The sequence below is a fragment of the Haliotis asinina genome, chromosome 14 (genome assembly GCF_037392515.1).
Source record: "Haliotis asinina isolate JCU_RB_2024 chromosome 14, JCU_Hal_asi_v2, whole genome shotgun sequence".
Taxonomy (NCBI): Eukaryota; Metazoa; Mollusca; class Gastropoda; order Lepetellida; family Haliotidae; genus Haliotis; species Haliotis asinina.
The window spans coordinates 9,838,017-9,862,578 of NC_090293.1; the positions used below are offsets into that span (position 1 = coordinate 9,838,017).

The window sequence follows — 24,562 nt, forward strand, 5'->3', positions numbered from 1 at the left end:
TGAATATGGTTGACATGGCTATCAGGTTTGGTTGACATATCGACCTTTGTTACAACTGTTGTGGTGTGGGTTGATATAGTTTGCACAACTGGTATTCACAAAGCGGTCATGACTGTTATGGCCATGGTTAAGATAGACCGGACCCGTGAAGGTCCCGGGGTAGAATAGGCCGTCAGCAACCCATGCTTGCCATAACAGGCGAGTCAGCTGGTCGTAAGAGGCTACTAGCGGGATCGGTTGTTCAGGCTTGCTGACTAGGTTGACACATGTCATCGGTTCCTAATTGCGCAGATAGATGCTCATGTTGTTGATCACTGGATTGTCTGGTCCAGACTCGATTGTTTACAGACCGCCGCCATATAGCTTGAATATTGCTGAATGTAGCGTAAAACTACACTCACTCACTAAGATAAACAGAGAAAATAGTTGACATGCCGATCATGGCTACATATGAATGTGGTTAGCACAGTTTGTGGAAGTGCAAACAAAAATACCCAACCAGCCTCGAGCACGTGTTGATCGGTCACTGTGTAAATGTGAGTGAGTTTTACGCTACACTCAGCAGTATTCCAACGGCGGCGGTCTGTAAATAACCGAGTCTGGACCAGGCAATCAAGTGATGGACAGCATGAGCATCGATCTACGTATTTGGTATACGACGATTGTGTATAAGTTATACCGTTACTTGTGGTCAAAATTGTTTCCTGTAATAATGATCTGATGCCTTGTCTACATCAAGGGTGTCCCAGTTTCTTGCTTCAAGAGATCATGGTAAAAACAAAAAACAAAAACAGCCTGTGGGCACCTAGTTGCACTCATATAAACCATGGCTTCAAACACATGTCCGAAACACACAATTCAGTCCCTTTCAAGTGACGTCTGTGTCCTCAGTGGTACAAAACATGACGCCAGTATGTCACCCAATCACAAATCATGCAATGATTCTCCGCTAAACGCGCACTTATAAAATATTTTTAAATGTATTTTTCTTCTTACTAAAACAGAGGCCCGCACATCAGTATCACAATCCATGTCACTTCAGTGTTGTGTCAATGATTTTGTCATACACTGCATTATGATATTGACCTTTTTAACATATTTCCTTTGTCACTCCTGCAAGTACCTGATAACAATTCAGCGTAATACAACTATTTGTGTAAATATGCTATCTAATTAGACTTGAATATATATTGAAGAAATACTAGTAGTCATAAGAAAACTTTGTTTCCCCCAAAATTGCCGTATTTGTGTCCCCGATATTGCCTTCAGATGCCATAAACAGTTTAGTCATCGACCAATAACACTTATTCAAAATCAGACAGCGTGTTGTGCTTTTGTTTCCAGTCATCGCAATCTGTAAAACAATTATGTGCTTTTTCAATCTAAAGTTCACTTGAAAAGATATATGTTCTCGTACCTGAAATGGAAGGTTTGGTACTTTCATTTTTCATCTGATACGTGAACTTGTCATCTGTACCTGATGGGATTCTATACAGCCCAGTAGTTCTAAACCCGTTGTTTTTAAGCACCAATGACAACAGTATCACAAATATGTGTGAATACGTTTACATTTTAATTTAGACAATTCTACCGATGTAGAACTTCGAATACATTTAAGAAAATGCCCCGTATCAACGGGAGCATTGAGAATGCAAAACTGAGCGATAAGGAATACCTAGAGAAAGTGCTGACCAAGTCATATAGAACTCCAGTACCTCAAATAGCTAAAAGGAGACGGAGACAGGTTAAAGAGGAAAACAGATTATTGAAGAAGGGAAAACAAAACAAGACACTAGAAGTTGTTGGAGCATGCCATGGCCAGTCAGTATTCTTTAAAACAGTACTGACGATACTGGTGTAGTGTCTTGTCTACAAACTAATTATCGTCAGACCAGACATTTAATCGCCCCTTTTGCTTGTGAGGCTTACGTTCACCAAATCTGATCAGATACGTTTACTGTGTGATTCCCAGTGGTTTTGTTGTGTTATAGCTTTCCAGCTACAATTGTGATCCTAAACCTGTTTGAAACGTACAGAATAAAATATTGAAAGTCATCACTGTTTTTTTTCTGTATATATATTTGCAATAGTTCTATTCATTTTGTGATCGCCTTATGTTGGATTAAATTCTTATGAATTATCTGGCATTCACGAGATACAGCGGGTTTTCGACCTGCCTTTTTTAGTACGCTCTCTAATTAGCGTATCTGACAGTCAACAGAACACTACTCTTTTCACGAGTTATATTTTTGTGACATTTCTTCATTTTTGTCCTCCAATTACAGATTACGAAAGACCATACACTGAAATATATCGACAATTTTTTTAAATCATAAAATTGTTCATTCATCTTACTAAATCTCAGAAAATGTACACTCAGAGACTGTGTGCATAACTGCAGATATGTACACTCTGTTTCCCGGTCCAGTTTACAGCGGGGTGTTCAAAATACACATTTGCGAGTGTTTCCTGTCCGCCGTTGTCCCCATTCCAGCCGTGCAGGTACTCACTCTTTTCTACTATTAATTCTTCTTCCGTTTGCTGAATGTCCACACACTTTGGGAGTGGATGTGGCAGATTTTTTCACACCTTCATGTCGCATGAACAATTTCCACATCAAGGACAGGGTCGTGAACCTCCAAATGTATATATTTGGCACCGACTGTTATATAAACATGTTAGCTGAACAAACGTCACTTGTTTTGCATGGATTTTGCAACTTGGATTTGATATTTGCGCAATGATGGCAGCTGAACTGGCAGTTGGACGGTTTGAAGCAAACTGCACATGACATACTGCTTATCACGTGTCCTTTAGTAACTGCTTTGAAGTTATATAATAAATGAAAACAAAAGGACTTTTGAGTAATTTCGGAATATTCCATTTCTTGCTCGTAGGAACAGGTGAGTTTCAGTTGAACTATTTGATCATCTGAGATCAACGTGTCGTTTGACCGTGCTTTGGTGACATTCACAGAATTTGGTACCATTTCACATGTACATAGGTCGGGAAATCAGACTTCGCTTCTCATTTGAAAGGTGCACATAACAATACTTTTAGCTTTGGAATCTTACGTCTAGATTTGTAATACGGGTAATAATCAACAATAAACTTTGAGGAATGACGGATGATCTGCCACTTAGACAACCCAACTCTGTTAGCGATGATATTTGTAATGTCAAAATGATAAATATTTTACATGATTTTTATGCCATAACAGGCTTAAGTACGTAAGATTATTCTTATCAAAATACCTTAATTTTTACGCTTCTGATTGGTTTGTCGTATTTACACACATGACACTCATCGAGAGGAGGGAGGGGAAGGGTGATTGTTCCTTCATTGTACGTGAAGACGCGCCATGAAAGGTAACAATTTCAGATCAACACACGTGCTGTTATTCACATGACCAGGACCAGTTTGGAGTTTTCTCCAACGACCTGGCGGACTTGCTTCGGATATTTTATGTGCGCTTTTATGAGTAGGTCATGTCATTAAATATATATTGTAATATTAAGTACCTACCAGTTACCTTTATACTTAAACACCGTGCCCACATTTCACTTCACTGGGTATAGTTTAGTCTGACGTTAGTGGCGCCATTCATATGATGTACAGTGTATTCATTATAAACGTAAAATTATTTCATTAACTGACTGGGTTGAAGGTAACGTAATCAGACACATGCAATGTAATCAGACATATGTGTGCGTTATTTACGTGATCAGTGCTATTTTAACTCTTTTTAATCATGGAAGGTGACTTTTTGAATGACGTCACCAGTATAAAAATGCGTTCTCATTCTTCATTAAATTCAACAAAGAGTATGGCAGTGAGGTTGCATGCAAGTTCCCGCACCTGGTAGGCATCGATTATACTAAATCATGATAGTACTTCCTGCGAATTCTTCAGATCAGAAATACAGCTCACATATAATGTTATTTTTATTGTCTGTGCAGGGTGAACACCCCACCTGCGATACTCAAACAATGTTTAGACATACACCAAACGCTAATAAGAAACGTTGCCATCCTACCTTTATGAATTTTCAAAAGTACGTTAGAAGGCATTAGGTTACAAGAAAGCTGTTCAACACTGCTTTATGCAAATTGCAAAAAGAATGTCTCAAAAGCATTCATATTAAGGTAAAAGGTAAACAATTTGAAGCCTCCATTTTTCAACTAAATATATTAGAACAAGAAACATTTGTTTTAGAGTGTGTAAATTTGTAAAAGAATCATCCCTATGATTTCAGTCTGTTAAAACACGTTCTGTTGATGTACATTAGTGGAAACAAATACAATGGTAAAAGATGTTCAGGAACGCTTAAAGTTATCTTCCTTGACATATTTGCATGCAAAGTAACATTTTCTTCCATTTTTGTTTAGAGATATCAATATCAATCGCCAAAACAGGGTAAGATTCAAACAGTATTTGCATCAATGTCATGCGTAGAATGATTTTTTTGGGGTGTGAAGAGAGCTTGGAATGGATGATACACAAGTACTAGAAATATTCAGCTACTAGAAGTTACAGCTCAAGAGAGAGAGGGAGAGCAATTGTTATGTTGTAGATGGGGTCGGCATAAATTGTTGTTACCAACTCCTTCGGATGCCACCGTATTTAAACAGACTGTGCTGACCATGGACAGACCAAGAATATGACGTGCTTAGAGTGCTTCAGTAGTGCTTATTATGGAAATTAGCAAAAATGCTTCTTTGACGTTCTATCACAAGTACCAGTTCTATAAGAACTGTTCGAGTCAGAGAATACGTCTCCAGAAGGGCTGGGTAGTGGCCAAGAAACTGAACACTGAGACGTTGCTTCGAAGAAAAACCCGTATCAACCCATTTTCGTCCACAAGTCAACTTTCGTCAAACTGGATCTTGTTATCAGATAAATGTTGGTTCTTTTCAGGTCTTTCGTCAAGGGTGGGATCGAACCCAAAGCAGCAATATTTTCCTGATATGAAGGAACAGTTGACGTAAATGATCCTTATCGTCTCATGGGTGAAAAGGATGTCTTTAGTGCATCACCTAGTGGCCAGTCATTTCTAAAAGATGTAGTATTCATTAATACCAAGAATCTTGTAATTCTTCTTCTGTGTAAATGACAAGGTAGACTGACCTTAGACAACAAGGATGGTTATATCAAGGACTGGGTGTTTCAAGACTGGCCTAGAAAAGATAAGAATGTGATCACTCGATACATCAGTGTTGATGAATGTGATCAATTGAAACATCAGTTTGACGCCATAAGCACCTTACAAGACGTTTTGGTGAATGTTCTCTCAGAGCTGCCGAGATTCTCAGTTTTGTGGCCAGTTTTTTGCCAAAGGATATTACAGAATTCAGTGTGCTGTTTTTATGAATACATCCTGGAAAACGAAAACCTAACATTAAAACTACTTCGTCGATAGGCAAGCCAATTGTAATTTCAGTTTGAGACCAATCAAAGGCACACGTATATAATAACAAACACGGTATGTAAATCTTTATCAAATTTACTTAAAATCATCATTTACTTTTCATCATGTTAAAATAATTAGTGTTAGCTAAATGCAATAAAAGTAGAAAATGCATATTACTACAGTATACAAATTTTCAGTTGTGTGTGTTATGTTCGGTTAGTGTCTTCATCGGTATGACTCCTCAAACCTCTTATACAAAATATCTCTGCGTACATGCAGTTAGCAAAATAGTTTCAAAACTTCTGCTAGCCAGGCGAACTACCTATGCCTGAAAGTTACGGGCATTTGAATTTGAATATAGACACTCAACAAAAGATTACAAAAATAGAAAAGAAGAAGACATTGTCGACATGACGCGGGTTTTATCATTGCGCGCGCTCGTAATAAAGGACAAGGTATGATAAGGGTGGTTTTTGGCTCATTGACAGAATTGGCTGAAAACATGTTATTTGTTTAGAGACAAGTTAGCTTTGCATAAAAATGCTATATTTTATATGTTCTGAGGTGTAATTTTACTGCAGAGGGGCCCAAAATGGGTTTTATCAGTTTCCATGAAAAATAACAAGAAGTCTGAAATATCAGTGTGTATAATGGCTTATTTACAACTGTCATTTTATTTACATACAAATTACAGCAGTTTTACGACAGGTAGTCATGCTGAAAAACATGTCAATGTTAGTTATAATTTTTTTACCTCCAGGGGCCCAATTAGGGTTGCAAAACATTGTTAATTCAAATACTTGCCAATTGTGTCCCCAAAACTCAGTCATTATTCACAGCATTCTTTGCAAATGTAATCCATGGGTCCATTGTACAACATGTAAGCATGATAACAATCATGTTGCACTAAGAATCACAGGGGCCTGTGTTGGGTAAAGCTTCATTTTGGGCACAGCTTCATTCTAACTAGTAAGTGTTGCAAGTCAGCATTTACAACCAGTTTTAGCAAATATACAGTTAAAATCTCAATCATCATATGTTATTGCAATAGCCAACCATGTTGCACTAAAAATCACAGGTCTTGACCTCAAAGGGGCCTATTTCAGGTGAAATTTCATTGTTATCACAGGTTCATATTAACACCGTGCACATGTTAAAGTTAGTATTCAAAAGACTCCACAGAGTAATTATTCACAACCTTTCCACTTTAAACATCTAAAACATCCATTATTACTCTTCATTCACACAGTCATCAATCTCAGTATCTGATTCACTCTCAAGAACTGCAGTATTCAAAAGTGTATAAACCTGAAGTAGATCAAAATATATAAAATATGAATTTAAAATATTGGGAACAAAGGCAACTGGACCGACTTGAAAAGGTGAATGGTCAGTGTCTCAAGAAAAGATTTACATGATGTTAATTAAAGCTTGTTTCACCAGTGTTGTAACATAGATTACCAAACTTAAGAACAAAATTACAATATTTGGATTTGATGTGAAACAGTTTAGTTAAACATTGTAGACTTTATAAACAAAACTTTGAAAAAAAAGAAAGGTTACATGGATTTGAACCTGCATGTCTGATAACAAAGAAAACAACAGTCCACCATTGCAACCATTATGCCACATATTCCTTTGCCTCTCACTGTGAATTTAAGCTTATATATTACACTTTACAACTATGTATGACTTGACGTCTGTGTTCATCATCTGCTAGACCTTGATACAATGTTCTTATTCTAACTAACAAAATCTTTTCATACAGTTAAGTGTAGTGATTTTGGTTAAATGAAATCTAATATGTCATTGGAAACATCAAGGTTTCTAGAGGATATTGTAAAATATGTTAACCTTGAGGTCTTCCAAGAGGAAAACTAACAACACTAAAAACATAAAAATGCAATTGGAGCTATCTTCAACAATTGATTTAGCTCCTTTTATGCTAAAATTATCGTGTTGTAAAATTTGGATAATCATGACATGTTGTGGGCCAATAAGGGCCTCTATCATACCTTGTCCTTTATGATGAACATTTTACTAGGTCATAATCTTGCAATAATGTATCGTGTTTTATAACTTAATAAGTCGAAGACAGTGATATAGTTACAAAATGACCACGTGAAAATCACTTGCGAGTCAGGCCAGCTGAGTGAGGACATTTACTGGCACGACTGGATTTTTACCCTCGATTGCCAGATCCAATACTCCTGCTCAGCACAACACCGTGTCAAAACGCAACAGGATATATTCACGCAACTAGGATCTATAAGCTGCGTCGCCACTGTTAACCCGATTCTTGCCTCTGTTGTGGTCATCACCACTATTCACAGCACGAGGGTGTGGCTTATGTTTGGGGCTTTCTCTCACATCATCCTTTTCCCTGTAGTTTTCTGGGGAAGCCTCTCTTTTGCCTCTCTGGGTCATCTCCCCGCTCATGATCCGACTCTTGTCTCTCTTAAACATCTGACCACTGTTGGCTGCTCTCGGTCGTACTCGGGGAGGATCAGCCATTCTGTTGTCTCTTTGTTCACGCTTGTTATCTGCTGGGTCATTCTGGGATACTCTAGCTGGTCTTTCTTTGGTAGATCTTTCTTTGGCCTGTCTTTCTCTGGCCGACTCTTCTCTATTTTCTCTATTTTCTCTGTCCGCCCTGCTAGCTCTTCCTTCTTCTGTGACCTTAGCCCAATGGGCTGTTACCTCCTCTTTCAGCTTCTGTGCATATGCTCTCTTCAGTTCTTCCAAACGTTCTACCACACTTTCAATATGACTTTGTCTGTCCTTCAGCGCCCTGCAAAACAAATGATTATTTTATTCAAGATAATGAAGTTATTTGTGTTTCTGTAGTGACAATACGATCTTTGTCGACAAAATGTAGAGGAATTCAAATGTCTTCAAGATGTGGATGGTGGACGGCAATATTAAGTCTGTATCTGATATTCCCAAGCTATAGTATTCCTGGGATGATGGGATGATAATACGACAATCAACCCTCCTCCCTGTGCACCCACCATTGAGTACAGATGAACATATTGATAACTACATGGGACATGCTACAATAGAAGAGGTGGGTTTATGACTAAGCAGACTTCAGCATTAGTGTGCCCAATCCCATGCATCGGGGAACGGTAGAAATGGATTCCAAGCACTATACCAATGTGGAACATTGGACCCTGTCTGTATCACTATTTTGTCTCGATGTCTTCTAACAACATTCGTAAATATTGGTTGTTTGTTTTTGTAAGGGGGTGTTTTGCAGTTAAAGAGTCGTCACATTCGGGGACTGAACCACAATCAAAACCCCGATGAATGTAGACAAAAAGGCGTACGACGTATATAGTATTCAGCGCTTGTATACATGGTGTAGCCTAGTGGTTAAGATGATCGCTCCTAACGACTAAAAGTCAATTTCGAATCCCTACACGGGTACATTACCTTAACACCAATGCTAGTGTCTGCACTGACAATGTTCATAAAAGCGGCGTAACACCACACTCGCACACTCATATACCAAACCACATGGTGTGGGGAAAAACAAATGTATAAACCATACTCACACTTTGTCTATGATGAGACTGTCCTCAAACAGCTCCATCACCATCACCATCCTGTCTTGACGAGCCTTTCTTCTGTCTTTTCGCAGCTGGTCATCACCAGCTTCCTTCCACCTTCCTCGGTTGTCCCTGCTCTTGTCGTTTGCCTGTTTAGCATCTCTCTGCAACAATTCCTCAAGTTATTGAGCTTCAGTTTGATGATGCACTCGGGACAGGAGGGGTGTTTAGTTGGAATATGTGTTTACTTACAACAGCACAAAATGTTCAAACTCGTCAATGAATATATGTTAAAATATTTTGAAATACATACAGAACACGTTCTCTGCTCGACAGCCACCAGCGTAGGTCGGGACATTCTATTCACTCAGTATGTAATTTACTGATAGAATAGTTGGAATGTCATTAATCGTTATATTCATACCCCGGTAGAAAACACGTCAACCTTTCAAACAGTACTGTGGGTTGAATTAACTTAATCGAATTAAAATATAATCAGACTTTTCATCTATGTTTAATTCCATTATTAATTAATCACATTTTAACAGGTCCCGTTAACACACTGTGTATACTTCATGCATTCCACGTTTCTAAATAAGAACCGGGCTTGTAATACAAGGCGGCAGTGTGATTCATAAACGTCCTGAAAATGATGACCTCCCCTATGACATTGTTTGGATGACCTCCCCTATGACATTGTTTGGATGACCTACCCAATGAACTTGTTTGTTTTACCATGACCCCTTCCAAAACAGACGAAAGGCAAAACAAAATAAACCCTTAACAAAGACTCAGTCAAAACCTCATAGCAAACGTTGATGTGAAAATAAATGTTAAAGAAGAACCGCATCTATTCTCACTTCAGTACGAAGCAATGATTTCTTAAATCTATATATAACGTGATTATCAGGGATGGAATAACATATTATAAGATTAATTATTGTACCTGATTATTATATGATCAATATAAGTGACGTTGAAACAGCTTCCTCGCCTAACAACGGGTTCATGCGAAATATTGATCTCAACCACATTCCATTACGGACATTATGAACACAACAAATGCTGAGCAGTTTTCAGGACATGCTGTATTCAAACGAGGCCAGCTCTACCAAGTAGTAGTACCAAGTTATATACCTTAGTCGGTAGAGGATCCTTTGATAGTGAGTTCCAATAGTGGCCTTCATAATCAGTCTTGTTTTGTTATTATCATGCTCGAGGCAACGGGTGGCATACTTTAGAGATCTGCATTATATTGGTGGGTTTTTTTTTTACTCCCATATATGTTACTCCATGGATGATCGGAACGAGCCTAGTCATTACAGTATCATTTTAAATATCAATAAATATTGTTACGCGCTCTAATAAAAGTGGCGCGCTGATGCCCGAGAAACATGTCACTTTGTTCTATTTAGCCCTATATGTTTACCTCATTATTCGTTGGTGACGGGTCCCTGTCTGACCAGTCGTCATCCTCGTCATTTACATGTGGTTTGTTGTTATCATATTTGTGGGATTGCCTCCCCTGGTTTGTAGGCTCCTTACTCGATCCGTAGGGTGGGGACTTTGACCCTCTTCGGCCTGACGCGTAACGTCCGCCCTTTACATTGGAATCCCGTTCCTGGTTGTTCATGCTTCCCTTCTCAGCTTTAGAAGGACGCGCGTTTCCAGCATTACCTGAACAACATCAAAGGTAAATATACTGGAAAAAAATAGATATGGATGTATGTAAAATTTTGAAATTATGAATAATTAGGTATTTATTCACTGCCATACTGATAAAATATATGTCATAAAAAACAATATCCACAAAAGTTATTTTGTGCAGTATATATACGTCTACCTATTGGCAGCGAGTATGTACGCACCTCTCAAGCCACAACAATGAAATTCAATACAATTGCTCCAAAATGACAGACTGTGTCCGTTCAGCTCCCAAATGTACAGTTTAATATGAAGTCAACAACCCTTCTTGTCGTGACAAGCTACTGGTGGGAACAGGTGGTCAGATGCACTGGCCTGCCAGATGCATTTCGTCATATGGCGGGGCTGTGGGATAGCCTAGTGGTTAAGACGTTCGCTCGTAACGCCTAAGACCCGGGTTCGATTCCCCACATGGGTAGATTATGTGAAGCCCAGTTCTCGTTTGCCCCGTCGTGATATTGCTGGAATATTGATAAAAGTGGCGTAAAACCCAACTCACTCACTCACTCACTCACTCACTTCATCACTAAATGTCTGAATTATCTTGTCCAGATTCGATAATGATGTCGACCGTCGCTATGTATCCGGCATATTGCTGACAGCGACGTCACAGCAGACAAACGGCTTTGGGGCAGTTAAAGAACACTAAGGTAAGTAAACAATATAATAGCTCAATACGCACCTCTGTCTTGTTTACGCGAAGTGTCCCTGTTCTTGTCTCTTCCAGTCGCTGGAAACAAAAGACACATTGACTTCAGATAGGACGCAGTGAAGTTTAAGAATAACTCACAATGGCCATCACCAAGAACCAGGCAGGGTAGCAAGAAGTACAGTCAGAGCAATAGGAATGAATTCGAACCATCAACAACCTTTATCCCGGCAGATACCTGTGAAGGTCCGGGGTTGAATATGCCTTCAGCAACCCATGCTTGCCAAAAAAAGGTGGTTATGCATGTCGTAAGAGGCGACTAACGGGATCGGGTGGTCAGGCCCGCTGCCCTGGACGGCACATGTCATCGGTTCCTAATTGCGCAGATCGATGCTCACGTTGTGTGTCACTGGATTGTCTGGTCCAGACTCTAATATTTACAGACCGCCGCCATATAGCTGGAATATTGCTGGGTGCGGCATAAAACCCACTCACTCATGCTGGCAGACACTCTGTACACTACACCAAGTAACCCACACATGAATCTTTGAAGTACATGTAATTTTTATTTGATGATTAAAGACGCTCCTTATTACGTCTGTAGCAACAGGGTTTGGGCCAGATACTTCAGTGATTGATACTATGAACAACGACCCACGCCGTCATAATACATCAACAGAACCATACGGTCAAATAGCATAGGTAGCCGTGGACCAAGTCTAACCCAGAAATCCAGTTAATTACGTACGTCTTAATGGCCTTTTGTGGCAGTGATAACAGAATGTTCATACCCTAAGTGCCATATTAAGAATAGAAACGGCCACAGGTTATAGGAGTACAGTCAGTTTTATACAACACAAATTTAGCCACATAGACAGATATATTGTATCGTTGACCCAAATCTGTGTTCAAGACGGGAAGTCAATGGGCGAATTCGAGAGAAGTGAGCATGTGCCAGTATTACCAATCTTCAAGCAGTATTACGGCGGGGGACACTAGATGGGCCTCACACATTGTACCCATGTGGGGAATCGAACCAGGTGTGACAAGAGAACGTTTTATCCAGTAGGCTATTGCGACCGGTTACGAGTTGTATAAGTGTGTTCCACGTGGAACAATCGTTCAGGTGTTCATGAACGCCCAATAGCGATCCTTGATGGTGTGTATTAGGGGATTCCTAAATAATGCCATATTAATAGAATCACGATTAATCATAGTGTGAAGAAATTATGGAACATACCGTGTGCTTCAATACTTTGGTTTTCTTTAATGCATTGATCAAATACGTGGAATATATTTGGAAATAATCACGTTATAAATATACTCTCTGTTCTCACTTGGGAACATCATTTGATGATAGAACATTTCGGTCATAAATCAATGAATTCATAATTCATTCCACTATTCAACAGGATAGATAGATAAACAGGAGCGATCAACAACGTGTTTAGCGGCAGTGACGCAAGTCCCTAGCCTGTTGACTATAAACCGTCATATGACTGGCATGTGGGGTGTTTATGGAGTGTGTGTGCGCTTAAATGCTGGCATCAGCACTGTTCCATGTCACCGTGACCTTTGATCGAGCTAGGTAAACGAAAACCCAGTTAAGAAAATAATGCTACAAAGAGCTCTGACAGGTGTGATATCTTCCGAATAACTTAGCCAAGGATGCTATATTCGTACTTGTTATTTATTTGTTAGTGTTCTATTTAGTATGTTTGTTAAATGGCATATTCAGTGAAAAAAATCCAACAACTTATCCCCGGCTTGTAAATAATCGAATCTGGACTAGCATCTGGAGTGATTAATGCAATGACAAACAACCCATGGAGTCTCTGTACACACACCCAACCGGACCAAGTGACCTAGGCGACCGCGGCGACTGATTCTGTCGCACAGGTTGATGGGTATCAATTTACAGATGTATTCAGCAAGTGAATACTGAGGGAAAATATGAACCTAACGTCCGTGAGATTTGTTGAATGTGGAAGTGAAAAAACAGTTGTGAAATCCGGCAAACAGACTGTAGACGTTTACCATGTGAAAGGCAAATCATAAAAATAAGACTACAGGAATGGAACTGCATCAGCCGCTACTTAATTCCCACTGGAAGTGTGGAACGGGATAATCTTCGAATCCCATAAAAACACCCTCTCTACCTGTAGAATTTATGGACATGTATAATCATGTCGGATTAAAAGTATTTCTATCTTAAGGACGGCGAAATTGTCGGAGTTTCTCGGTGTCTTCTGTACTGAAGGAATATGATTTCATGCCGCACCCAGCAATATTGCAGCTGTATTATGGGTTTCCTCAATAAACTGACAATCAAAAGAAAGTGAACACCCACATTTGATGATAAAATAATAAAATAAATACAAATTGCATTTTCGAAAATGGTGCATTTGATCCTGATATTCTAGCTGTGACAGCAACAGCGACACTTGTTTCAGCGACATTTGTTTCAGTGACACTTGTTTCAGCGACAGTTGTTAGTATAATGAAGTTAATGAAACATGAGAATTTTTTGGCGAAGTTTTATCCAGTTTTCAAGCGTATACTTTCATTTGTCCCGTAATATACAATAGGTCACGCGTTACACCTGTAACTACCATATATACCAACTGCATATTTATAATAATATATATTTACAATAATACACCCAATCCAGACATGCTGATCACAGGATTGTCTGGTCGATTGCTTACATAGCACCGCCATACAGCTGGCATATTATTGTGCGTTAAATAACAAACGAACTAACAACGACAAACAAAAATATGACGAAAGGACACGCAATCCACCCACAAACCCAAACCTTAAAACGTTCACAGAAACAATAAAAAAAATTCATAAAGAAACTGAACCATAATGAAGCCGTACATTTTGTATGAAAGAAAACAACTAAAGAAAACTTCAGTTATTCGATTCTTACCTCTCTGACACTCCTCGGAACAGAAAATTCGAAAGGACTGCGTCCCGTGCGGTTTTCAATCCATAATAATACATATACCTGTACAAAGAGATCCCACTCTCTGATGTCATACTAGTATACACGATAACCGGACCCCAGTCTCCCTGAGTGTGCACCTGCGATGTAATCAATTTAGAGTGTTCCATTTCCTTAACCCATTAATATTGCAAGCCAGCTTCGATTCTTCTTCCAGTAACTTAACAAGCTATCGTATTCTCGCTATTAAGAACCAGCGGATTAACGGTTTCTATAAAACTCGGATCGGCATGAAAAGGCTTTCAGTGCGGTTCTGAACCTATAAATGAGTGACAAAAATAATGGTAAAAGAAACTGTCAATAATTCACGGATGTACGCAAATCTTGGCTGTCAATGTCTATTCAGGTGGTCACGGAGTAACGATATAACATTCCTAAAACACTGTAGGTTGTTAGAAGGCCGTGTTTCATTAGAAAAACGCATTTACGTCAAATCGCATTTTTATCAGGTTTGGCTTATACACGTTTAGAAACTAATTCTCCCAGGGATGTTGTTATACATTATTTGTTAGATGAAAACTAACATTTTAGCACAACTGGTTCTATACAAGACAACCCAGTGATTGATATTATGAGCATTATCTCTTGTCTTCGGGGTTTCAAAGAAGACACCGTGTCTGACCTCATCCTTAGGCCTCTAACAAACGCTTCTGAGTAAAAGTTCCGACTGGGAAGCCAAGTAGGTCGTCTTATCTAATGGTAGTGGAGAAGGATACTGGTTAAAGCTTTCCACGCTCTTCCCCGGGTTTAATTCTCCACACTGGCATACCGGTTAGAACCGAGGATAAACCAGAATACATTAGTGTTAGTTACACTTACACAGCCGTTCAAACACACACCTTTTACGAGAAGAATATGGTTTCTTTGTGTCACTTCACATTTTAGCTCTTTCCATTTTCCATGCATACTATAATTCATGTCATTCTGTCATGACACTGCTTCCACAGTTAACGCTGAAAATAGTCACCAGAGTGGTACAGGAATTCCTGTCACGAATTCGAAGCAACCTCTACTGAGGTCAACCTTAACTCCCATTTTTAAACATTTCTCTAGGGTTACCTTAGTGACTTACGACTACCTTAGTGCTTAGTGAAAGGAGGCTTGTTTCGTGATTACCTCCCTACGTACTAAAGGTTTTGCTTATCCAGCGGAGGGAGGGTTAACGTGCGATATATTAACTGTCCCATGTCATCCATTTAGTTGAGATCAATGAAACAAACTACAAAAAGTCCATTCTAGTCACCGTAAAAAATGACCATTGTGACCATGCACTTTCAAGCATAGTGTAAGGATTGGTCACTATATGATCCGTATTCTGATCCAGTGTTTTAACGCCAAAGTCTGCTGAAAGAAACACAAATTATGTCTGCCCTGTTTAATGCTGTTTAAGGCTTACATCACACCTGCAAAATCATAAAGCTATCTTTGCATCCATGTTTTTAAGATATGTGACATATATCTAATCTAGGCCAGAATGCATATTTGTTCATTATTAACGGGAACGCAAATTTTGTTTTTGCGACATATGTGGACATTGAGGAATTTAGACACTTGTGGTTCCAGACAATGATCATAGACCTCTGAAGTAATGATTATTGATCTTATCTAATCCTGGATAATGTGTATGATCATCAACACGTGTTCATGTGTCTGCATGCACTGTTTAGAGTGTGTGAGTTTTCAACCGCAAACTCGCACCGGGCGAGACGCACTGATGGAGCTATTGTGCAGAGAGAAGATGGCTTCGAGCAATCGCTGCTACAACACACAGACTACTTGTTCCATGAATTTCCCCCACAAAGCAAACGCTCACGTCCAATATCTCGAACAAGTTTGTTAAAAAGATCAATAAGCAATCTATATGATAGACGGCATGTTAAGTATTCTTTTCGTGGCATTGTGCATGTAACAGGGCAGCAGTTGTGTGATGTGGGATTCGAATCATCCTGGTCCGAATCCTTGCTCCGTTATATTTATGGCCTTGTGAAGATCAGAAAGAATTTGCCTTGAGCAACCATGGCATGTCTTAAGGGCCGGGATCGGTAGTGAGGATCGGCAGTGAGGTTGATATATGTTATCTATCTCTGTCGTATCCAATCATTGGATTGTCGAGACATGAGCTGATTGTTTCCAGACTGCTTTCATTTATAACTGGAATGTTATTGAGTGTGGAGTGAAAACATAAAAAACCCATGACTATCACTATTATCATTATTGTTATTACTCTGTTAAAACCTCGACGCTGGCAGTGGAACTAAAAAAGGAGTTACCAGCTGTTTTCCACCCACTTTAATGATATTCCAAGCGCCCCAAAACTCAGCTCCTTACTGACTCTCCCCGTCTGTCTGTGATTTTTAGTATATCATTTAACCTCGTTAATTTATCAGTGATTGCATTTGATACTAAGAACAACAGATCGAGAAGCTAATGTCTCATTTCAGCATAGCTGAATATAAAGCGGTTAAAGAGTTGATAGTTACCTGTTCTGGCTATGTAATTAGCACCACCACGTACACTGGAAAGATCACTTGAAGTCAAGTCAAGAGAAAACAACACGTTTAGCCATCTGTGCCAAACTGCTTTCTGTGAAATTCACATAAGTATCCTCCGTCTCTGATCACTGGCACATGCCGAATGCGACAGATGCAGAAAACCCGAGAAGCATGCTTCAAAAGAGCATCCGGTTACTCTTCCTTTTGACCAACGTTCGACATCAAGTGGAGAGTGTGGACCATATGTTCGAGAAGGATCCGTCACTGTATGGCCAACAAGCCATTTCCCGATGGCTAACGTATTGATTCTGTGCCTATTAATCAGCATAAGGCTGATGATGAACGATATTTGCCCCAGATCTCCTGTCGTCGGCATTGATTCTTAATCTGAAGTAATTAAAATGCCATCAATATTTCTGCGTTCAATGGAACGCGATAATTGGAACCATGGCGTCAGACAGACGCATAACTTTGATTTATGTATGTAAAATAACCAAAGCAAAGACGTACCCATACATAAATATATACACGTGTTATACGTACATATAACACATATTCGTATTTACATACATATATATATGTGTGTGTGTCTGTGTGTGTGTCTGTGTCTGTGTCTGTCTGTCTGTCTGTCTGTCTGTCTGTCTGTCTGTCTGTCTGTGTGTGTGTGTGTGTGTGTGTGTGTGTGTGTGTGTGTGTGTGTGTGTGTGTGTGTGTGTGTGTGCCTTTGGTCAAAGTGAGTCTTCCGTTTTGCACTGTAAACCAGGACATTTTTCCGAGCAACTCGCAAAATTTTATTGTCGCATTTATGGTATTGACTGTTCAATCGCAAAACCTTATCGACTAAAAACATTTCTGGTTTACATTACGTAAAAACATGTGCAGCAGAAAACATTAAAGCCAGGGAAACATTTCATATGTCGAAATAGATGGTATTTACAGGGTAAACCTAACTAGTGGTGAAAACTTGAACACAGATATTCACTGATAACACAGAAACAATAAACATGTCCTTCCCAAATATACAGACAGAATCAGTATAAACCTATCAATAAAGCCAGTATGATTGATATTGTTTCGGAAATTATATGAATAATAAAGCAATGCAACCGATTCATTACGAAGATATTATCACTGAAGTTGAATCTGATGCTCATCAGATTTTGGACGGCATCATCGTCTGTGATAAGCAACGATGAGTAACAAACAAAGAGACGATACAACTGTTTGTTTGTACAATCGATCCGTATGACTTAATAACCAGGAATCAATATAATGCCCAATACGTACATTCGCTCATCTTTTGCGGGATTCTGGAACATCTAGGTCCTCTAGATCTTCATTGATTTCCTGTAAAACATCAGAAGAGGTTATGTTAAGAATCTTTGTTGTTGTTTCTTGCACCAAAGTCACCAACAGTTCAGCTAAACTGACGGACTGAAGAAAGTATACATATAAGAGTGATAGTTGCTGAAAGTGAAACAAACAAGATGTGCTTTTTCGACGGTAATGCATTAGAGACGAGTAACATGAGTAAGTACATCTATCACATACGTGCGGTATTTACTTTCTCTTTCCCGAGTAGAAAACATTACGGAGATTTTATCTGCATACAAAATGTGCGTGAAAACCTGTTAATTTCAGGAAGCAGTGATATATAGTCACGTGCTTCCATATGTGCTTCCGTATATAATCATGTGAAGAAGACCATATGTGTTTCCTCCCGCCGTGGTAGTGTTTTTATATAATAAACAAGCTGTTGAAAAGCCAACATACTCATTGATAAATTCAAGTCATCACCACTATGACAGTCGCCGTTGGTGAGACAAAGGTCATATGCACTGTCATGTAGATGTATTGAGAAATGTTACAAATATTCCTGGTTCTCTAACAATCACATCATATGGAATATTTCACATGCTGTATACAAAATGCTCGCCCCAATCCACCCATCAAACCCAACCCATCGCCCATGAATACATGATCATCGTCATGCCATGTTACACTGATGAGTTTCTGACGTAAGTCAAGAGAGTCAAATTGTTCCTTCTCTGTGCAATACCTTTATACAAACCATATATGTTCCCTGATACTGAAACAGCGAGAAGACTAGACGGTAACTGCGCAATTTTGCAGATGGCTTGCGAGAAATATTGTAATCTGAGTGCTCATCAGCCAAGACTCTCGCCGGGTTTGCTCTCGCTGTAATAAGGCCGTGGTTGGTTAAAAACGGTAACAGCAAAGCGGGTCCATTCTTACCCCATACTTTACAGGAAGATAGCTTCGTTCTCAGAATCGGAACCTCCTCTCTGTCCCTCGTTTCAAACTGCAAACTATTCTAAGTAAACCCTTTGCCTGCTCGGCCCTTCAGCTCTGGAACTCCCTTCCTATCACCGTTAAATCAGCAGCTGATTTTAATTCCTTTAAACGATTCCTAAAGACCCATCTGTTTTCAATGCATTAGTACTAGCTACCAGTCTCTCATAGATAGATAGATAGATAGATAGATAGATAGATAGATAGATAGATAGATAGATAGATAGATAGATAGATAGATAGATAGATAGATAGACCTTGCGCATGGGAAAGGCGCATCATTATATCACATTTATTATTATGATAGTGTCCCAAGATGGAGATTCACATCGCGAGGATGGCACTTGGTGATAGAGGAACGTAGTGATCATTTAAACCATTCTGTAATGCAGGTATGCAGTTCTTACTGACTTAAAGAGTTGGATTTTACGCTTGTGGCAATATTCCAGCAATATCACAGCGGGGAACACCAGGAATGATCTAGGTTGGTTTAGAAAACTGGAAGCAGTTTAAATGTGGTCAAGATTGAAAGGTGTGAATAGGTGGATGATCATACTGCCATCATAGTAATCAGAATAAATGCCCCATTCTTTGCTAACTTTATAGGAACAGTACCAGCATCTGTGTTCTGCAGGCTTGCTGTTGAAGAGGGACAATACTTCATTGGTTTAGATGAGCGACGTTTCGGTGCAGATTCTAACACTGTTATCTATTTGATGCTTGCTTTTAAATGCCACTTAAAGAGGTAATAGACTCTCTATTTACAAATATTAACGTTCCGTGCAAAACATTTCACGGAGTTGAAGCTTTCCATTTTACAGGCCACTTTAATGTAATCTTTTTTAACTTTTGAGATCGAATTCACGCAAAAGAGATTTAGACGACAAGATGTGACAGAGCTATGAAGTACCGATGAAAAGCTTAAAGTTCAAAAGCAAGCTGTGTACTGATGCATCCATTTCAAGGATCTCGATGTATCTACTCCGTAATGCTTCATTGGTAGATAGCACATAACAGTACATTAGCGGTAAACAATCCCGCAACGACCCTTTAGTGATATGCACCAGACATGCCTCAGTTTATGTCACAAAACCTAGCGACACAATAGTGACAGTGCTTGGAGAAAAGCAAAGAAACATGTGCTTCCAAATAAATTTTTAAATTTCACCCATTCAATTCTAAACAACAAAACATGATCATCCTTTGATGCACTTCTTACTCGTAACTTCCACCAGTAAACCAACCAACCAACCAAGCAACCATTAGTAAACTTTGCGTCGATCTAAGAGATGAGGCTTCAACGAGACGATTGCATAATGTAGACAGACAGCTGAGAAGAACGGAAAACATACGATGGGTGACAAGGGTCGTTATTGAATCGCCTACAGTACACACATCACAAAGTACTAATGCTCTTTATGACTGTACTGTCGCATCACATGTACACTACACTATAACTTTCTGCATCACTCTATAGCACAGTACTATCCCTGATGATTACACGATGCCATTTAGAAAGTGGTCAAATGCAACATATGTCATATTTGGGATTTCACTTTCTTAGTAAAGTACAAATTCTAGTACTTTTTTTCGGTTGAGTCCCATCCGGGATTCGAACCCGCACCCTCAGAGTCAGGCACCTAATCGCCAGCACACAAAGTCAGCCGCCTAGCCCGCTCAGCCACCGCGACTTCCACAAAAATGAAAGTCGGACAACTGGTAGTCTAGACTGCGTACTTTGTGTACCCCTCTGATGAGTGTAAATTGGCACGGCTCCCACGGCCGAAAGCTATGATTACACGATGCCATTTAGAAAGTGGTCAAATGCAACATGTCATATTTGGGATTTCACTTTCTTAGTAAAGTACAAATTCTAGTACTTTTTTTCTGATGAGAGGGGTACACAAAGTACGCAGTCTAGACTACCAGTTGTCCGACTTTCATTTTTGTGGAAGTCGCGGTGGCTGAGCGGGCTAGGCGGCTGACTTTGTGTGCTGGCGATTAGGTGCCTGACTCTGAGGGTGCGGGTTCGAATCCCGGATGGGACTCAACCGAAAAAAGTACTAGAATTTGTACTTTACTAAGAAAGTGAAATCCCAAATATGACATATGTTGCAGTACTATCCCTATTATCAAATCGTAATATCTACCTGTCGTACTTGCATCGCGGTTACACAACACTGCATCGCTCTGCTGCATCGCAATATCACGAAGCAACATCCCGCTCTCTGACGGCGCAATCGGCCTATTTGCATTTAGTTACATTTATTTTGTTATCACAGTATCATACGGCCTTATCTAAAAAACTCCTAAGAGGCGAAGGTGATGTATTTATGGCTTCCCTCAGCCACCACGATAGACTAGGGCATACAATATGTAGTATGTAAAAAGTTGCATGTTTCACTCCACCAACCATGCATGCCTGCATGTAATGAAGTACACCGACAACGCCATCGACAAGAAGACGCATCACAATACATCGTGAAAGGAGAAGTGACACGTGCGCCACGATATTGACAATCTATAGACTTGGTCGTATGTCAAGTTACTTGAGGGAAATACTGCCGATGTATGCCTCTGGGGGATGTAACGTCGTATAATGGAAGCTGTGCACCAATGCATGATTAAACTGGTTTAAACAGTTTTAACCCATCACGGGTGTGTGAGTTTAGTTTTACGCCGCTTTTTACAATATTCCAGCAATATCAGAATTCAAGAAATTAGGCTTCACACATTGTACCCTTGAAGGAAATCGAATCCAGTTCGGTGTCACAATTAATCGCTTTAGCCACTAGATTACCCAATCCTGCTGTCACACTTTATGTAAATAATAAATTCAGTAAATAATCGAGAAGCAGAACCACCAACCACCATGAAATCTCTCTCTGGTGGTGATATGGTTGTGGATGTAATGGATTCAAGGCGCATGCAAACTAGTAACCTATACATGTAAATAACTGTTTCTATGAACATCATCCCGTATTGTTACGATGCGGAAGCACCCGCTAACGTAATACGTATATCGATTAACACTGCTCGGTGATAAACAAATGAAATCATATAAAGATAGTAGACACTGCGAGCTTAGAAACCGGAAAAGGAATAAAATCTAACCAGGCTACAATCCGTGTGTTTGTTTGTTTTGATTGTTGTTAAGCAACGCTCTTGGCAATAGTGAAACACATACCCTTCAGATTCAGAACCCAGTGCGAGAACGCCGACTGAGGGGTTTTATGTCACGACGAGTCAGTTTGATGAGGGAGCCGACACAATACTGACAACTTTGGTAAAACCTCCAGGCACTGTGGTGCTCACGAATCTGGAAACGTTATCTGGGAGAGCTGGGATCCGAACATTAGGTTTCCGATCCGAAGTTACAATGTCTCATCGTTGCCCTATGTCGGCGTGGCACAGGGTAGTCCAAACTACAACCCTTTGTGCACGTCGGAGTGAGAGACTGAGTGTTATTTGACGCTTGCGCTGAAATGGGCGTCACACATAGTACGTACACACGTGGAGAATCAAACCCGGGTCTTCGTAAGCGGAGCGAACGCTTTTCCCACTAGGCTACCCCATCTGTGCACGTCAAAAGCCCTTTTCTCTAAAGGGACCACTTGATCGATCGGGATCAGTATCTTGACTGGTGTATGCCACCTGTGGATCGATACTCCTGACGCCAACATCTGGACTCTCTGGGCTCACTTACACAAGGCGATCTTAGCGCTGCAACTATTTTAACTCCCGTTCTTTAACTTAGGCTTAAGACAGTCGTAGCGCAAAGATCATGTATTTACACAACCACAGTGACATCATTATTGCGTTTCTTTGACAACAACCAAAAATGAGGTTCAAAGAAAATAACAACGTCGTCGTCCGTGTACAACTTTAAAGGATAAATTTTGTAAATTGATATTTACAGTGTCCACTCTAAATGGATATGAAATGCGGTTTCGACGTTAAATGAGTTCAAAGTCAACCCGTTCCGGTCGACCGTTCAGTTTGAGTAGAGCGCAGGTAATGCTATGTTTCAAGTAAGTAACGGGGTTAATTGTCAACGGTATGATGAAGATCCAGGACACCAGAGATACATGGTGAATAAAAACTGGTGAAATCATGTCATGAAATGAGCGATAGTATCTGAGCAAAGTGTCTGAAAACGCATGCACGCACTCACCTGTATACACCAGCGTTCCACACACACCCTAATCCCGTTTACGCCTGTGCATGCATGTATGTATGTGTGCAGTCAGGTAGTGACATACATAACTCAATGTCCCTAAAGAATTAAAGTGAAATTACCAATTAAGTTCTACTAAAAAATTCGTTACGTTTTGATCATAACATGCAAACAATTTGATCATTTCATGAAACTCTCGAGGGCCCCGTTCCACAAAGTGATTTTAGCATTACGGTTGTTTCAAGCCCGCTTTGAAATATTTGAATACCGAACATCTTAGCTTTAAGATTGCTTTATGGCTGTGTTCGAGCTTGAAATACAACATAATACTGCGATGTAACAGCTCACCTCGAGCAGAATATATGGTAGTGTTCACAGAAAAAGACAGAGTCTCCAATAGCTTTCGTCAAATACATAACGGTGGCACGAACACCCATGAAGCTTATCCCAGGAGTTTGATTCATAATTTACTGTTATGCCCTCTTACGATTAGAAGAACAACACTCACCTTGTGAGACACCGTATCATCAGTGATGTTTGTTCCCCTTCAACATGCCAACCACCATTTTCTTTTCAGTTACGGTAGTTGGTGTAAACAAATCGATCTACTCCCATTGATGAGCGAGTTGTGTTCTGCAAGATATTTTCAATTTGTATTAGTGAATCAATACTACTTAGTGGCATGTTTTATGTAGATCCATTGATCCGTTTTTCGTTTGTTTACATCAGTGTTGCCATAGAGTTTAAACTTCCCGTATTTTCTCATCACTGTTGGCTCATGACGAGGCGGAAAACCTGAACATTTACTGCCATGAACGCAGAATGTTTTATTCAGTTCGTTTATTGCTTCTTTCAACGAAATCCCAATTACAGCAGCGTGTTTCGTTTTAATTTGGCAGGAGGGCGGTAACTGTTCCTGGTTTTAGATGTTTCCATCTCGGCGAAGCCTATGGTTTGGTGTATTGAAACCAAGTACCATAAATCGGGTGCAAAACCACAAACCACTTATTTCAATGATCAGCATATCAATCGAGTTAGCTTTATACTACACAAACTAGTGGTTGCCAGCAAGAGCAACGAGCCCAACCAGATGTCATTAGAAAGTGCATCAGTTAGTTGGCTCAGTCAGTTCACACATGTCTGGATTCAGGATCAGATATTCATACTTGTGTATGACTGAGATCAGATTTTCAACTGTGGCTGGTCAGATTCTAATATTTACAGACAGGCGATACATAGTGAGTGAGTGAGTGAGT

At 39.8% G+C, this 24,562-nt stretch overlaps 1 protein-coding gene across 2 annotated transcripts; it reads right to left on the reverse strand.

The window, feature by feature from the left end:
• Window positions 1-5,489: 5,489 nt before the first annotated feature.
• Window positions 5,490-23,881, reverse strand: LOC137261591 (zinc finger CCCH domain-containing protein 13-like). Of its 2 annotated transcripts, none has more exons than XM_067799370.1 (6): window positions 23,815-23,881; window positions 18,104-18,163; window positions 11,348-11,395; window positions 10,391-10,638; window positions 8,968-9,125; window positions 5,490-8,201 (listed from the first exon to the last, which is right to left on the reverse strand). In XM_067799370.1, the coding sequence occupies exons 2-6, from the start codon at window positions 18,111-18,113 to the stop codon at window positions 7,670-7,672; spliced, it is 996 nt and encodes a 331-aa protein (XP_067655471.1). In that variant the 5' UTR covers window positions 18,114-18,163; window positions 23,815-23,881; the 3' UTR covers window positions 5,490-7,669. The 2 variants fall into 2 exon arrangements, with proteins under 2 accessions (XP_067655471.1, XP_067655472.1); XM_067799371.1 differs by lacking the exon at window positions 23,815-23,881 and adding an exon at window positions 23,655-23,692.
• Window positions 23,882-24,562: the final 681 nt, after the last annotated feature.

Coding starts and splice junctions, on each gene's coding strand:
- LOC137261591 (XM_067799370.1), bottom strand. Junction 10,639..11,347: donor TTCGCGTAAACAAGACAGAG/GTGCGTATTGAG, acceptor GATGTTGTTCAG/GTAATGCTGGAAACGCGCGT. Junction 8,202..8,967: donor AGTCTCATCATAGACAAAGT/GTGAGTATGGTT, acceptor TTTGTTTTGCAG/GGCGCTGAAGGACAGACAAA.